Source organism: Anser anser (genome assembly GCF_964211835.1).
Source record: "Anser anser genome assembly, chromosome: 16".
Lineage (NCBI taxonomy): Eukaryota > Metazoa > Chordata > Aves > Anseriformes > Anatidae > Anser > Anser anser.
In genome coordinates, this window is record NC_139737.1 from 6,579,728 (window position 1) to 6,598,114 (window position 18,387).

General features: G+C 38.0%; 1 protein-coding gene across 1 annotated transcript in view; it reads right to left on the reverse strand.

Annotated features, from left to right (window-relative positions):
• MC3R (melanocortin 3 receptor) overlaps positions 1-17,825 on the reverse strand; it is a 36,297-nt gene extending 18,472 nt beyond the window's left edge. Inside the window, exons 1-2 of the mRNA XM_083801226.1 lie at positions 15,818-17,825; positions 10,160-10,248 (exon numbers count right to left, since the gene is read on the reverse strand). Of these exons, the coding sequence (XP_083657352.1) occupies positions 10,160-10,248; positions 15,818-16,242 (514 nt within the window). The 5' untranslated portion in view covers positions 16,243-17,825. The remainder of the gene's footprint in view (positions 1-10,159; positions 10,249-15,817) is intronic.
• Between the last annotated feature and the right edge of the window lie 562 nt (positions 17,826-18,387).

Sequence of the window (18,387 nt, forward strand, 5' to 3'; positions counted from 1 at the left end):
AATTATATTCCAAGATGATAAAATCACTCTCAGGTCTGTGCTTGGCCGAGTGCCTCAACGTAACCAGAATGAGTGTGTGCATGGTGCTCAGCAAGTCCCTGAAAACAGGTTTTCCTTGAAAACACTGCTTGATACTAAGTCCTCCAATTACCTCCTACCACCACAACTTCTGGAAGAAAGATCCTTGCCACTGATAGCAGATGTGTTAAAATCAAACACATACTCCAGGGCTTTGCTTTATTAGGTCCTAGAAGAGAAGGGAAGTGGATCTGCATGGTTCTTTGAATTTTTTGCCTTTTCTGACTGTGCCACTCTGAGTCATGTCCTCATCCCTGTAGCACAGAAATATCTTCATAAAAATTTGAGTTTAGCCCTTGGGTGAGAAGTAAAGGGAGTGAGAAGAAAGGGAGGCATTAAGAAGGCTACTGCAGGAAAGCATATGTGCTGGTCTTTAACAGATCAGTGTACCTATGTCACTAGGAGTGTTACAAAAAAACCCAAACAAACCCACAAAACAAACACTGCCCCCCAATGTTTTTGAAATATTGGGGATACATTGAGATTTTCTGAAATATTGGGAAAAACAGATCTCTTGCAACAAATTCATAATGAAACATTCACCATTTATGTCACAGTCCTTCTTCTTTCAAATTAGCAGTGTCCCGAATGTCCTGCAGGTTAGATCCTGCACGTTCACTTGACAGTTCTGCTGATCTCCCCATTATGTACTGATGTTACTTTACTGTTTGGTAGCAGTAATTCTTAAAGTGTTGTAAAATTTTTGAGAGTGTAGGAAGCCTGCTTTTGTTTACAGAGATGGCAGTATCGTCCTAGTCTTCTTTTAGTTATCTGGAACAAACAAACAAATCCTTTCAAGTGCAGGATGGCATGCCTTAAGCAACAACATCTCTGAGATGAGCAGGTTTTTAGGTTGGCACAGTCTGCATAAATTGGAGCGAGCTTGGATGACCTCTTCCTGTTGTTCAGAAAAAACACTGTGAGGCTCACAGCATCTGTTTTATTTTTATTTTTTTTTTGCTTTGAAGAAGCGCCCCAGAGAGAAGATGATCATCTAATGTCCAAAAGTAACACCTTTTCTAACAAGAACAGTAGAATTAAAAGCATGAACCTGGAATTATGGCAGCATGTTATAAATGAGAGCAGTCAGGAGACAACAAATGCACAAATCTTTGCTTCCTGAAGAAAGTACGGGAAAGGTACAGCTGATATGCACCTAACTGAGTTTTCAGAAATTCCTTGTTGAACAAGATTTTTTGGCAATGGGGTGGAGAGCCCCTGGCAGTGGGGCACAATTGTCACAAGACTGTGACAATTTTTCAGCAGAGGTTTTTTAGCGATCGGGATTTTCCCCTCCATTAATAACTCATTCTATTGGGATTGAGTGACATTCTCAGGCATTTTAGGTACTGTTACTGAAAGGTATTTGAAGGTCTGAAGCTAGCCAGTGTAATGAGTCAGGGCTTGAAATATTTGCTTATACAGAATAGAAGAAACCGTGCCAGTATTTCACAGCATGGTGTCAAGAAACCCTTAATTTCCATGTGCTTGACAGTGAGAGGTAATTGATTCTTTTTAATTTTTTTTTTTTTTTAATAAGAAACTTCTCTAGTTGTAATTTAATGTACAGTGTTGCATCCAATGATTATCCTATCTACTTGAGCTATCATTTCCTGTGGTGGTGTCTGACTGTCCAAAACTGAGCTTTTTGTCAAAGCTAGATGCATGATGGCTCCATAACCTTCCTTGAAAAGAAGTAATTAACCAACCAAAATATACACACTTTGTTTATTATGTCAACATACCCACTTCCTGCTCAGTATTAAACCCTTTTATTCCTGGACTGTGGACCAGGAATATGACTAATAACAGGCTCTGATACAGAAGATAGCAAATGAAGGCAGAGTAATAGTAATTTTTCATTTAAATCACAGACAAATTGGTTGTTTTGCAGTACATGTCTATGGCAATTACATGTTGTTTTGCTTTGTAATGCTGATTTACTTCCACAGTTTATTAGCATGAATGTCAGGGGAACTCTGGCATATTGTTTTTGTCTATAAACACTTCAGGCCAGGTGGAGCAGGCAGCCCTGTCTGCACTGCTGATTAGATCTGTTTGCGTTCAACACTTCTGCAAGACAGCACTTTTGCTGAGTGCTTCTGATCCTGCCGTGGTGTGGCACAGCAAGATGCTCGCAGCATCAGCGTGCTTGTGGTGGCTTCCTGTGAGTGGCCTGATTTGTGGCAATCTGGGGGGAAACAAGCACAAACCTTTGAAGTACGCACTGTGTATTGTAAGTCATCATACTTGCCACGCTTGCACAGGTAGCCTCACAGAGCTTGAACTGCAGGTTTGTGCTCTGCTGTGGAGCTGTGCCAGGCTGCTTGAAAGGCTTGCCACTCTTTTTGTTATTCCAAAATAGGATGTTGAGCTCTTCAGAAATGTTGACCTGCTGGGTTAGATTTGCAATCAAACAGCAGGCTGCATTTGCCCAGGGGATACTCAGCAGTTCAAATTTTGTGTTGCTCATGGTCAGGTTCCTATTTCTTTCAGGACTCAGTGATCCCAGCTCTCTGAAGAAATTTGGCCCTCATATGCCTTTAAATACACAGAGGGGCTAAAATGGAGAAAAATCAAAGAGGAGATTGCTTTGGTATTCTAATTTCTCTACTAGAGATGTTGTATTTTGTAAATCCACAAAATAAGATGATAAAAATTGAAGCAGCAGTTGGATTAACAGAGGCTCTAGAAAAGAACAGTTGAGATTTAAGCTTCCACAAACACTAGGTAGTGTTAATCTAAGTGAATTGTAGTTTGCTTTGTGCCACTTTGTCTTAAAATGACATTGTAAATCTGTGGATCTCATTTGTTTTTCACATTTTAATTCAAACTAGCTAGACGTAACTGATGGCAGCAGAACAGAGGATGTTTAAATTCTTACTAGAAGAACACAAACAAATTACACTTTCATACATGCGAAGAACAAACTTGACTGTGTAAAAAGCAGTTAATTCCAGATTTTCTATGAATTGTCAGTGACTGATTCACAGTATGCCTTCGTGATGAAAACAAGTGTATGGGCTTATATGTGTATGTGTATAAAGGCAGACATATGTAAATATTATACACATTACATAACTCATGATGACAGGGAAGTTCCTAAAAAAGTGCCGTTTTTAACTGGAAATTACTAATTGTGGGATGTGAAAGAGCACGTTTTAGCTACTTAAACACCATGAATATATACAGCTAGTGTGGGTCTGACTACATAGGTACTGACACAATGGGCAAGATGCTGTTGGATTTACAATATGAACAAAAAGACCTTTGAAAATGACATTGTTACAACATTAAGATAATCCTATATCTCCATTAAATGATTAAAAACCAACAACATATTTTGTAATGACAGTTTCTCATTAAGATAAGGCTTGTTCAAATTCCAACACCTTCTTCCCCCTAAGAAAAGACTTTTTTATTTTAAGCATATGCTTGCTCACTATGCAGATGTCTTAATGATCTGGTATTCGTTGCTATATAAATGTAGAAAGTATATTCTTAGTTATGTTAATTCCATATTTTCCTTTATTCAGAAAATCTGATTTCTCAAAGTACTTTGAAGTGGTGGTTTTGAGCATGAAAAGCTTTCACTTACTGTTTACAGAGCTGTCTTATATTACTTATCTCTTCAGAAAAAGAAATGTTAAAAGCTGGTGTTACATGTTGTTCTCTTACCAGATTCCAGTAAAACAAAAAAATGGGCAATGTATTAGTGAAATCATTTTCTAAATAGCAATATTTGTGCATATGCCTAGGAAGATATTTGACTTTCCTAATGAGTAATTATACAGCAAATTGGGAGTAGCTGTCACATTAGAAGTAAAGTATTACTTCAATATATCAGAATAATTTTTAATTAAGGAAAACTTCCACAGGGAGTGTATTTAAGAAAACAAAACACAAAACATAGTTCCAGCTATCCTAGAATTTTTTTTTTTCCCTGAGCTGCCTCTGACCTGTTAGTATCTGGAAAATTCTCTTCCCTGAACAAAATATCCTTCCTGCCAACTCTGCTAGCTTCAGTATTTCACATTAATTAACAAATGGTCCCCTACATCTTTTCCTATCTCTTCCCTAAGCTTTACAGAGCCCTGGAAGATGGAAATTTGTGATCAGTATGTTTTGGTGGCTAAAGAAGAAATCCTATTCACTTAGGAGTGGGCAACAGCAGGGAAGTACTCAAAAGATTCTTCTGCCCACAGTACCAATTAAGTGTTTTTCTGGTCTGCAAGCCAAACCCAAGAAAAACAAAACCTCACACTCTAGCTCTTTTTCCTTAAACAAAGCAAAAGGAAAGTGTTGAGTACAACAGTGATTGCCTCTTCACATATTGTTTTTCAGAAAATAATTGGGCTGGCTTTGAATATTTCTTGTACAGTTGGACTGTCAGTAATTTCATTATTGTTAGATTCTGGTAAGAAGCTGCACTTAGGTCAAAAAATGATATTTAAAATCCTACATATCTAAGCAATAATTAGTTTCTTTTTGATTACCCTGTCTCATTAACAGAGAGAACATTGATTTTCACTGTACTTGCATTATCATACAGAATTTAGCTAGTGAATATTTCACTCTAAGTAACATTGTTATTTGGCCTTTCTTGCCTTAAAATTCTGCATGTTGTAGGTTTCAAGTTTCAAGGATATTCCTGGCTTGTCATTTAACCCTTACAAGTACAATATGTTTAAACTAACGAAAATTAAAGATACCTAAATATAGAGGCCAAAGCTACAGGGCAACATTTTCAAGTATGCCTTGGAGGTTTTCTTTCTGCCCCTTTGGGAGTTAGCAGAGGTTAGGACTAACTCCCATCAAGCCAACTGGAAGCTGTTGTTCCTGGACAACATAGTACAATGATTTCTTGTTGGAGCAGGTTGGAGGCAAGATTTCTCTTCTCTCATTTATGTGATTGCCTTTGGAAATACATATGAGTCTGCTAAGCACATCTGTCATAGTTTTTATTTTTATTTTTTGTCAGCCAGAAAAGAAGGTATTTTAATACAAAAAAGGTCTTTGCACTGTGAAGTCACGATGACATGTCAGCTCCTAGTGACACTGTATAATAACCAGAGGTAGAAATCTAACCTAAACCTGTTTAAATGAATATTATATGAGATGAAGGAAGAAAATGATAAATTGAAACTCTGAGAACATCATGTTTTTCCACTTGAATTCATTTTTAAAAAGAATATTTAGTAACTTATGTGTGCACTCTGATTCCACGCATGCATGATTCCATTTCAACAGATTTTGTGACTAATTACTACCTGCCCATAGAAACTGAGGAGAAGAAATAAAAAATAAAAAATTCTTTTTTCTCAAGAGAAAATCACTGCCCTATGAAAATTTGCTTTTCTTATCAATGCCATTCCATTTCACCTAACTTTTGATTTAAGATTTAGGTTCTCATAGTCATTAACATGGTAACAGAATTTATGACATACCTGGCTTATAATTTTCAGTTACTTTTTTTAAAAGCAAAAGAATATATGCATTTTAGATAATAATAATATGATAGAATTATTAAATTGAATGCCAGATCACCCATAATAAGGCTAAAATATACAAATCAGTTGCGGAAACAATGTTTGCATTGTTATTACATCCACATGTCAACTGCTTGCATTTGCTCTCAGTTTCAACTCAGCTTCCTTAGTAGAAAGGAAAAGGCTGATGCTTTCTGATATATACAAAGTTATCATAAGAGAACAATCATTCATTAGTAAAAGCTTTTTGCAATTGAAATATGCAACTCTCACTTTGAACACAAATATACTCCTGCTTCCAAATTTAACACTGATAATGCAGTTTTTTTCTGCTTTATGTAGTCTGATTTCGACCAATGGGAATTTCTTAGATTTCATACATAATTCAATTTGGTGTTTTCTTAATTGCATTTACCTAACTTGATTTTAAATGGTTGTTCTGTACACTGTAAAGTATATTAGTCTATATGAAGTTTTTCAGTTATACCTGTACACATTTTTTTTTGCATGAATAACAATAGCACAACAGTATACGAACTTCTGAAACACAGTTGTAGGTATATTTATAGAAATGGCAGGTTTGAATTAGTTGTATATATGGATTATTGGTTTTTGTTGTTGTTGTTCAGAATTTTTCCTGTGAAGTTCCCATTTGCTACACGTGACATTAAACAGGGAAGTTGTGTCAAATTCTGCTCAGGAAATGAGGTGAATTATTTATCTTTCCCCTATCATTTAATTAAAACTGGCCATCAGTACAGAGGAGAAGGGTAATAGCTGAGAGGTTGCACTTGATGTATAGAAAAGTATAGGGTTGAAAATACTGTTGCATATCTGGCAAAGAGAGACAGAAAAGCAGACCAAGAGACCAAAAGAGAATCTCCTACTCAAATTTTGCTTGTAACTACCTTCTGCAATAGGTGTCACAGAAAGCAGTGGGAAACCCCCTCAAACCAGCTTGAGAGAAGAACATTGTTTTTAGAGAATTTTAGGTGATTCTGCTTAAAAATATGTCTTGAGACTACTTCTGTATTTGCTGATGATGGACACATTGCCGTTCCTTTGCTACTCCCCTCTCCTGGAACTGAATGCTCAGGTCGTTACATGATGCAGTAGGTAGGCATTCTCCTTAGTTTTTGTGCTGCTAAGGTGAACCTCCTTTCATGATTTTAGTGCTGAGAAAGTCACTTGTGTCTTTCAGAAGATACAGGCTGGGTTCATGCGTAACATTTTAAAATGACAAGCCCTTGGGTCTCTGCCCCAGGATTATCGATACAGTATGCTCTGACTCCTGAATGAAAATGCCAGGACCAATCTGGTGGTTGAAAATTATTTTCTTGAAACCTCCAGCCTTTTCCTAGTTTTCAGTTGTGAATTAAAAACCAAACAAACGAACAAAAAACAACCAAGAAATTAATTTAAATTTACACAGTCTGTTTGGACATTTAAAAGCTTCTCCAAACCTACTCGAATCTCCTTTTTTGCCTCCACCCTCTCCAAACTTATACAACTTACATGGCTCATCATTATAAATTAAATCATACATTCATTTACTTTGCATATGATCTCTTATAAAATCTGAATGATTAACATCCCATAAAGCTTATTTAAGCATTAGATTTAAATAACCATATACAAATGTTTTTCATTACTTGAATTGTTAGAGCTGTTTTCTCAAATGAGGGATATGAAGGTGATTAATGGTGCCTGTGATAGCTTTTGCAGAACACATGATCACAGTTACTGATTACGCATCCTTGGCTCAGAAGCAAAAGAAAAGCTGCATAGTCATAATGGCAAGAAAAATAAAGCTCCCCACCTCATATTGGGCGGCAAACCTGGAAATATATTAATGGGGTCTACATAAAAATGATTTCTTTTAAATTTAGGAGCATCTTTTATATGTAGAGATCCGTCTTTGTGTTATATAATATGCCTTTCTGGTTGAATACATGGTATATTACATAAAAATATAGTGCAGTACACTTCATTATGACAGCAGTATGTTTGGTTGAATTTTTTGCACGTCCAGATTTATAAACAAACACATGAATCACTTTCCTATCTATGAGGATAAGTTTACCACATGCTTCATTTCTGGTTTTGCTTTCTAAATTCTTTTTACCAGAAATTTTGAATTCCAAGTCTACCTCAGTTGATTTTGTGCAGAGAAGACTGAAAAAGAAAGAATATCTTTGTTTACTATCCACATACCACTTAAGAACTACAAATTATGAGTCCTTGATTTAGAGCTGATTTTCAAGTACATGGTGTACAGTTTTAAGATTACTAAAGTCAGATAGGTTCATGGGTATCAGATAATTGTCTGTGATGAAGAGGTAAGCAATAAAAGGCTGTAAGGATTGGTCTGGTGTTCTGCCCAAATTAAGAATATGTTCAGCATTGATTTGAAAGACAAGTATTTTGTGAAGAGCTGCTTTGTTCTTAAAGGCTGAAGACAGGAGCAGCACGTAGCCTTTGTGAAATAAGGTGGTTAACAATGATTCAGACAAGGTCTGTACTAATTAGCTGCAGATGCTTGTATTTCACAGATAATAGTCCTTGTCTGCTCACAAGCACCAAACTTATCCATTGTCAGATCTTGTCTTCTCGCATGTTTTTTAGCTTTGCTACATGCCACCAGTAGCTGTTTGAACAGATGTTCAGTCTTCAATTTTCCATCCAGCCTTCTTTTCTCTCTCTTTTTTACCTAATATTTTCTTAGGGCTGTTGAGCCTGATGGTGATGAAAGTCTCAGGGGTTGCTGAACTGCGATGATTTATGGAATGAACTCATTGTATGCTGGGACTCCTGCATGCAGGCAGTGCTATAGCTCTAGGTCTCCCACTGTTTGGGCAATTCTGGAACCAGATTTTCTTATGATCTCAGAAGTGATGGCATAACTAGAAGAAACAGAGATGCCTCTGTCTGCCCCTTTCCATTACACAGATATTTCAGGAAAAACAAAAGTACTCTGCAACTTTTTCAGTAGTTCATTTTTGATTTGGAAGGTCAGGATCTGCAGGGTAGGATATAAATTCACTTTATTTCACTGGGGGTAGAGGAAAAAACAAGTTATTTCCAAAAGTAATACTACTTCTGTATTTTTTTCCTGAATATAGAATTGTGTGACCACTTACCTTGACAAAACTAACAATTAGATAAAAACATTTAAGTGCTAGTTTTTAGCAGGCCCTGTCAGCTCCCTTTGTAGCCAAAGAAGAAAGTTGTTCCTGGCACAGATGTCATGAATAACTATCCTAATCTGACTCTTCTAGGAAGTGAGCAGAAGAGTCTCATCTTCTTTAGTGACTGTTGAAGAGACTAAGAGAAACTGCCTTGCTTGTGACATTAGCTTTTAGGGATACCCACCATCATGCAATAAGATACTACAAAAAGAGACAAGGAGTTAAATCCACTTATAGCTCAAGAAGTCCTGAGATGACCTTCACAGCTGTATGCTAATGGCAGAGGAAGCACTCTGCTTCTTAATGCTCTTATTCTCCATCACACTTGGATGCTTTTCTCGCAGCATGCACTCCAGCACATTTGTCACATACAACGACACTCATGGAAAACTCTGTTAAGGTGTAACATGAACCCCTAATGGAATGAGTGCTAATAGGCCTTCGCTGCCTTTCCTCATCACAGGAAATAACTGTTTAGACTGATTCTCCCTGCTGCACCTTTTCACTGCTTTGATTATCAACTCACTCAGTATAATGGCCCCTGTGGGGGTAGGTTGTTTCAGTTGTACAGCTTTTGAAGGTAGAGAGATAGTGAAATTACTATCCAATTGCTTGTACAAAATGGGACTGTGTTGAGTAAGTTAGTTTGAATGGAAAAGCATACAATAGCAGGTGCACAAGGGCAGAGTTCTGCAATTGTTTTGCTTTACCTACAGTTTCTTGTATGTTTAGGAATATATAAGTCTAAAGAAATGTACATTCCTCATGATGTACATGGGTTTACCTGTGCTTAAATGTTAATTCAAGTTAATATGTTAGTACAGAGCAGCCTTGAGTCCATCACGCTTGGCATCTGGCTTTGTGGTTCAGTTGCTGCTTACCCCCAGAGTGCATCCTTACAATTATGGCAATTATATCAATAATGTGTTGAAAGTGTCATGCTGCTGATTATACTTGTTACAGTGAAAGAGGACTGTTCTATATATTTTACTCTTCCTGGAATATTGCTGAGTTTGACTCAATAATGCAGTATAGAGCAAACCTGAAATTGCATCAGTTAATGCTTGAAGGTGAGTATTGACTGTGTTTTTTATTAATGGAGAGAGTTGAAATGGTACAGTCTTGGATTTAAGGATCTTTTAAGTAAATCTTGCTTCACCAGTGCCTTGTTTGTTTCTAATCACAAGAGAAAGGAATATCCTTGAATAAAGTAAAATGTGTGGTTTTCGTAAACAAAGAAATGAAATCAAATGTGTTCTACATAGATTGTTTTAAATTTTGTAGTTAAAAAACTTGGAACTTCAGAACCATTTACAGAAGACAGTTAATTCTGGCAGTATGAACATTCATACCAGCAATAATAGCAAATATTAAATATACTTTCATTGTCATTCCAGAACATACCTCCATGTTCTCTTCTGGTGCAGCCAAAGTCATATGAATGAGTAAGAACTGTGAGTAGGTCTCCTTTTCTCATCAGTGTCTTCAGAATGCTGTGAATATCACAAAAATTTATCTTAATTCTTCAAAGTCCTTGTCAGAAGTCTTCTTGAAAATATATATATATTTCTGGACTTGCTTTCTGCCCCAATGACCAATACAGTGTTACACAAACAACCAAATCAATTGTGTTCCATTTTTATGGCTTTTGTTTCAGAGACATTTCTATCCCACTAATGATATACAAACCTCCACATCTCATGCAAGTTTAGGTCTACTGTGCACAACTTGAATCTGTGAGTGTGATAGAAATGCATCTTTTGCTCAAACCTGCAGTGGTGCGAGTAGAAAGGCCCTGTGTTGGTACCTTACCGAGTGATTGACTCTAATGGGTGTATATTATGAGAGTGATGAATAAGCATAGTTGTGAGCTACAATTTACATTGCCTATGAAATATATAATGGCTATGAGGTTGCTAAGGTGGTGGATGCTTATGAAAATTGGATTTGAAGCAACCTTTCCTGTGCTTGTTATTTCTAAGAAAAAAAAAATCATTTTAAACATGGAAGAAGAATAAAAATAACTTATTTTCCAAGCAGATTTAAAGGATCGAAAGCTGTTTTTTCTTTGGAGAAAATCCAATACAGCTTATTTTCATTCATCAGTGTAAAGCCTGACTTGAGCTGTGACCCTAATCTATTCCAGCCTAGCGAGAACACAATAAAACGTGCAGCTGTGATGCCGCATTGCTCTCTGTGTAGTGAGCTTAACCTGTGCAAAAGGGCTTCACTTGTAGCTCTAGCCTAAAGAAGCTGCTTTATCTTCCTTGGTCCATGCCTCTATTCATTTAATGTCTATTATTAATTGAAACACTTAAAAACAGGATTGTATTTTAACCTTTTAAGTTTTAAAGTTTGGAAATGAGCAGAACAGCATATCTGAATGTTCTTCACAGAGATATATGGGTGGTATTTTTTTTTTTTAATTTTCCTTGAAAGCTTTATCCTTCCTCAGCCTTCCACCTAAGAGTCTGTTGAATACAGGCATTGCATTATAGCTGTGATAAAGAATCAGATCCATGCCTGTACCCAGGGCTGTTCTGAAGAGGGAATGTCAAAGAGCCCTGTAATTGCTCAGTAGCAATGTTTACAGGGACATTTGGAGCCAACCTTCAGATTGCCAACACCAGCTGTAGGAGCCCTCCTGCACCCTGTAGCCCACAGGGTGTGTTCCAAATTTCTATACCTTGTTCAGAAGGGATAGTCTCGTATCAATCAGCCTGAATGTGGCTTGCCTCTACTTTTGCAGAGTGGAGCCAGGAAGGAACAAGCTATTCTGGAACAAATGCATTTGCTGTACCCACGCTGACTGTCGTAGTGTCCAGGTCATACTAGCTGAGAGGTTTCTGTCATACTGAGAGGTGTGCAGCTTAAAAATGACCTCAGTGGTTTAGGTATAGCTACCAAACCAAAGAGCTAGCTGTGGTCCCAGTCTGGGCTTCAACTGCTACAAGCATTGTATTTCAGTGAAGGGGGTTCAAATCTGACAAGGTATTTGTACCAGTGGCCCAACTGATGACGTTGGTTTACTGCAGGATTCTGTTCCTGGACCTTGTTATTTTTCCATAAGGATAAATGGTTTCAATTATAAAATATTTAGACACTTTTTGATAGAAAAATTGCATGCATAGTGCTAATATTACATCAAAGGCAAGGCTAGCTATAATTTGCAGAACATGATGTATTGAGTTGGCTTAGTGAATTTCTTGTGCTCCTGAGAATTCAAGTATTTGTCTGAATATATGAGAGTTTTTTAACAAATCTCTGAGCAAATGACAGTTCAAATGGAAAATACAGTGCTCATGGACTGACTAATTTTTGTGCACAGAAACTGAATCAATAAATCCATACCAATGGCATCTTTAAATGGAAAGGATATTATCTCTGCCATTTCTCATCCTATTTAAGGGGAAACAGTATCTATCTTCTGAAGCCTAGCACTTTTACCAAGGAAGAAACACTTCTGCTCATCAGCATATCATACATTATGTTTACCAGTAGCTTCTCTGAAAATGTTCCTGTTTCACTGCAAATATAAACAAGGGCAGATTCTTGGCAGAATGAAGTGTTGCTCCAATTCTTAGCACATGTTAAGGGCTGCAGCCCTGTAGAAGCATGTGCTACTGTGATGTCTGTTCTGCTGTACAGACACATTTATAGTGTGCGCTGCTGGGAAATGATGCTGTGTTGGGGGACCACTGCTCCATTCCTTGTCTGTCCCTTAGATAAGTGCTGACCTGAGCCTCAGCTCTGACCCTGCGGGTGGCTGAACACCAGTTCTTTGACTCCCTTCTCTGTGAAGCGTTAAGAGCTGACCCAAAGGAAGTGATTGCAGTAGTATTTTCTGAGTGCAATCCTGTTCTTCCATTCACTTCTACTTCACATCTGGAGCTGTAACTGTTAGTTTTCATTCACTACCTTTCATTCTGGGGTTCAATCCCACGGAAACTTTCTTTCCTTTCCCATCGCAGATGGGCTAGCAATGGCTGCCATCCTGGCTCCATGTAGGATACTGCACCATGGGCTTCCAAAGTGTGAGTTATAGTTGGGAATTTGGAAATGTGACTCAACAAACACACCATCCGTCTCTGTGGATGATTTGTGGGGAGGAACTGCACCTTTGCTCACTGGTGCTAGAGGTGTGAGAGATGTTTGAGGGATTTTGTGGGTTCTCTTTCCATCATGTTTGCAAGTGGGATGGAGATGTCTGGCTTTTTTGCTAATTTCTGCATAGCTCTGTGGACAGCAGATTGAGGAGTTTTTGACCAGTGTTAAACTTTATTTCTAGTTTCGTGGACTGTAGTTTGACATGGCATCATGATCCGAGAGAAGCAAACAAGATTCAAAGTGATGCCTTCAGATTGTTTTATTCAATAGATCTTTTTTTTTTTTTTTTTGCTTAAAGGCACAGCACAGTATGAATCAAAGTCTCATCTAAAATCACTTTCAAAATGAGAAGTAAGTAGGACATCAGGTACAATAAGAGCTAAATACACAATAACCTGAGGCAGAATATCATGGCAAACCATGCTCCATGGTATAAATGTACAGAACACTGACAGCGGGTAGGGCTTTTTCATAAGTAGGTGCAGTATTTCCACAGCAAGTCAGTTGTGGGGTTTCCTATGATGACTTATTTCAGTTCATCTTAATGTGCCACATCTGGCATTGCAAAAGACAGACTGAGTTGACAAAACAGATCTTAGTACTGTGAAACTGTGATTTGTGAGACACCGATACAGGTTGAAAGCATTTGGGTTGAGTTTGCTTGCCACTTGATGGAATTTTCTCTGTTCGCTACCTGAAACATGGGAGAATTTTCATTTATGCCAGTTCTGCTATGTGCTCCACAGTGCCCAAAGGATCTTGGTGGTTTCTTTCTTTTTCTTTCTTTCTTTGGTCATGAAGCTACCATCACCCTGAGATTGTGCCAGACTACTGTTGTGTGGATGCAGAACTGGTGGTGGAAGAGACTGGGGGGCCCTGGTCTGGGTAACTGTTCCTATATTGGTAAGGGGAGCCTCAGAAATAAAAGCTTAGCAGTTCCACTGAAAAAAAAAATAAAATCAAGTCTCAAGTCAAACTGCCCTTACTGAATGCAAGATACCAGAAAGTTGCCAAGTAGACCTGAATGGCTTAGAGTTTTCTTAGTCTGGCACTGTGATGACAGTGATACTGCCTGTACATTGTGTTATATACAAATCACATCAGCCATTGCTCAGTTACAATAAGCTATATGAAGGCCACTTATGTGGTTTGTTCCTATCAGAAGCAGAGGAAAAGACTAAATTGTTGTAGCTGAAATTGCATACTTTACATGGCACAAACTTGCACATGAAAATGATTGCAAAGACCATGTTTTCTTATTTCCAATGCAGCAGTGTTCATCCACTGAACTCAGTTTAAAGATCTTTAAGTAAAATCAGTTTGACCCACAACACATATTTCACAGTGCATAGAAGTCGTATCTGCCATACACATCTTACTTCTTGAAGGTACCTAAATTAGCCAAATGGCTATTTCTGAAGAGTTCATGCAGCTTTAACACAAAGCTAAATTCAAACTATTTGGCACTTTAGCTATTTCTTATATTCAGCTCTGTCTTCAGACCCCTGGTCTTCAAAATTCTCAAGGGGTGAATCTTACTGGTAACTATTTATCAAAAGGAGATATCCAGGATTTATTTTATTAACATACCAAATAGTGCATTGATCAGTGCATTCCATATTACTTTTTTTAACTTTAGAGGATATAATACTCCTATATTACAATAAGCAATGTAGATGCCTTCTTAAATGAGTCACTTCTATCAGTCAGCTGTTCAAATCACACTATCACTTATACAATAGTTGTTCACTTTCACTTAGCTGACTTCTACTGAAAGAATATTTCAGTGCCAGGCAACTGCTTACTTTGATTCTTTTAAGACTTTTCTCAGTTGACTTGATAGCAAGCAGCATAAATGTCAATCTAATCCTTTATTAAAAGATAGAGACATCAGAGTTACAGTACAGCCATGCTGTTACCTATCAGTGGTTTGATTTGCTTTGATTTATTTGTCTTGCAAGTGAATAGCTTTTTATAGAGGTTGCTAATGGACTCTTAGAAAACGCTGACTTTGTTGACAGAGGCACAGACATAAAGCAACAGGTACAAATAAAGGGTAGAGGCACAATGTTATTCCATTCTCTGTAAGGTAGCATTCACTTTCAGGATCCTTTTTTTTTTTTTTTTTTTTCCCCCAGTAAGTTTTTTGATCTATTTTGCAAACTGCTTTGGATTTAATTTTGTTACAACTCTTTAAATAACTTCATTTAGTTAAATCCTTCTCATTTTGAAAAGTATAAATCAAGGCATTAAATATTTTTTTTTCTTTTTTTTTCTTTTTCCCTGTGCCCTTCCTTCAAGCAAGGCTTTTAAAGTGGACTTGCTAGGTATCTGCATACATGTATATATTCATACACTTATTGTATGTATCCTCTCTCTATTTTCAACACAAAGCCAGATGTTTACAGCATGCACTGTCCCACACTCATGCCGTAACAGCAACACACTATTTCTTTGAAAGTCTTTCTCATCTCCAGGCTCCGGAAGGCATAAATAAGCGGATCAATTACTGAGTTGCACATTATCAAGACCAGATAGGTATTGAAATGTGAGGTGTAACAGACACAGTATGGATTCATTGGGCAAGAAATAATGAGAATGAGGTGAAGGAAGAAAGGTGCCCAGCAAACAATGAAGACACCTAGTAATATAGTGATGGTGACAGCTCCTTTCATGCAAGTACGCTGGTAGGGCACCCCGTCCACAGGGAGGGCAGCGATCCGCTTAACATGCAGGCGTGCAAACAAGAACATGTGAACATAAAGGGAGGCCATGAGAAAGAGCATGGTAAAGAACATTGTGATGAGACAGACAATGACAGTTTTGCTTTCTGAGTAGGCAATGAATATGATGCCGCAGACGATGCAAGCGATCCAGATGACCACAATCAGGGTTAAAGCTTTCTTCACTGTCATGATACTGTGGTAACGGAGAGCATAGAAAATAGTTATGTACCTGTCAATGGCTATAACCAAGAGGTTGCAAATTGAGGCTACCAAAGAAATACATATCATTGAGTCAAACACATTGTCCATATGCTGAATAAAGTGGTCATCAATGATCAAATAGCCGTTGCTCAGGATTGCAATCATGATGGTCTCCAAGGCATTTGACATGCTCACTAACATGTCTGCCACAGCCAAGCTACACAGGAAGAAATACATGGGAGAATGCAGGTTTCCATTCTTCAGCACTGCAAGAATGACAAGGATGTTTTCCAGCAGGCTGATGATCCCTAAAGTCAAGAAGACCTCAGCTTTTATGAAGACCTGCTCACAAAATCCATCTCCGCTTCTGTTGTTGAGAATTGAGTCATTGAAGTCTTCGGTGACATTAAGCAGCACAGGCTGAAATGAAAAGGCAAAGTGTGTGGTATTCATTGTCAGCAAAGGACTTGAATTCACAAGGGATTACAGACCTGACAGAGCAAAGGTTGAAAAAAAGGAGGAAAAGAAAAAAAGAAGAAAAAAAAAAGCTTTCCAAGTTGTTGTTGTGCACATGGGATGGAATCAAGCAGGAGTTTTTGTTAATCGATTTTGCAAGTAGAAACACACACACAAAAAAAATCTTCATTTACAGTGAGTTTTGTGTCAGTCACAGGCTGCTCTTCTGCCTTAGAAGAAAGTGAGCTTCAAATCAGGCATCAGACAGTTTTCTCTGAAGGGAAAAATCATCAGCAGCACGTTGCTGGTTCTAATTCTGGTGATTAAAAGCAGGCAGTTTCCTCATCTGCTGCTGTCAGCTGGCTGGGGCCAGTGTGGGTTCGTGTATTGCAGCTTGTGAAGCATCTCTTGCTATTTCAATGGCAAGAAAAGTAAAAAAAAAAAAAAAAAAAAAAGGAACCAAGGGGTTTATACATGCATGAAATAAAAAACAACTCCTACTAAATCCTCCTTGCAGAGCAGTGGCCATTAGAGAGCGAGCACCTTTCTGAGTGACAGCTGCAACCACCAGGTACAGCATCCCCTCGCTGGATCCACCAGCGGATCTGAAACTGTCTGGCGCCCCCTGCAGATAACAAATATGATAGATTTGCCCTAAAATTCATCTGGTGGAGAAAAATAAAAAAAAAAAAAAAAAAAAAGGTGAGGGTGTTCAGAGGTGTGTAGGGTGCCCATGCACTATATTGCTCTACACTCCTGCCCAGAGCCAGAGCTCTGGCTGAGATGCTCTGAAGGCTAGATAGTGGTGGTTGCATCTGAGACAAGCTCTCGGGGATTTCATTTCTTGCCCACAAATGATTTGGGTTTGAGCTTTGTTGTTTGTTTATTTTGATTCCCAATTTCCTTGCTCACAAGTGAAGCAAAGTGCAGGTGCACGTCTTCTCTGCATTGTGCATCCTCCCTGGCATGGCTCTCCAGCTCTGCTCAAGGATCTCAGTCAGCCTAGAGGCTTAACCAACTCTTGCTAGTCAATACATACATTTTTTCCTCTCCCCCTGCCTCAGAAGTGGACTATATTGTATAGGCAGTGAAGGGTTACCCCACGTGGCCCAGACGCTCAGCTGGCTGTTGAATGCGTTACATGGAAGTGAATTTGTAGATGAATACAGTTTCCAAACCAGCTCTGCTAACTTGGCTTCAAGGACAGGGTTCTTCAAGTTCAGTTGCCTCAGTTGTCTTTTTTTTTTTTTTTGTCCCCAATTATTATTATTATTATTTATACTATTGTTCAGTTCATGAGAATGGAAATTTAGTGTTGGTCTGTTTTCCTTGGAAGCCTGTCCAATGACCTGAAGTAATCTTTTCTTCTGACCTAATTGCACTTGAAGTTTTTTATCATCCCTTAAGCTAACGATGATCCCCAGCTAGTCATCTCTATTGGAGATTTGAAATAAATTTCCATGCACCCTTACCTTTCTTTACTCTTTGAAAAGCAAACCTTCCTCCCAGTAGCCACTTTTTCTCATGGGAGGCCACCCCTTACATGGAATTGTACTGATTTTAAGCCTGTGTGGGACCAGTTACCATGTATTGAGTGGAGAGCACAAGGCGGATTTTCCTTGCACATTATTCAGTCACACTATAGCTGTGTAGTGAATTTTTTAATTTGATTTTTTTTCAAAGTACTAACCGATGTCTGTGTATTTCATGACTGGTGTTTTCACAGGAGTTCTTTAGAATCAAAGCAATACTGTGTCACAGGTACTGATATTTGGAGTTTCTATCACAGCTTTGTTAGCTCAGAAAGTGAAAAATCTTTTTCATTTTCATTTTGAGCCCACAGTTTCATTAACATGCACCAGTAAATCAATCTCAGATTCAGACTTCAGATGATACCTGTGCAAGGACGGCATCCTTTGCAGCAATTTTAATATGCAAAATAACTTGGGGACTTGCCCAACAATTTGTCCAGTTAACATTTTAAAGAACTTAATTAGTCTTTCAAAGTCTCTCCCTAAATTCACAGTGATGTGTTTCAAAGCAGATAATTTAAAACAGCAAAATATCTCTGCCGTTCCTCTAATCCCATAACAGGGAAAAGATATTGCCCCCTCTAGAGTGTAGCAGTTATGGATTTATGCC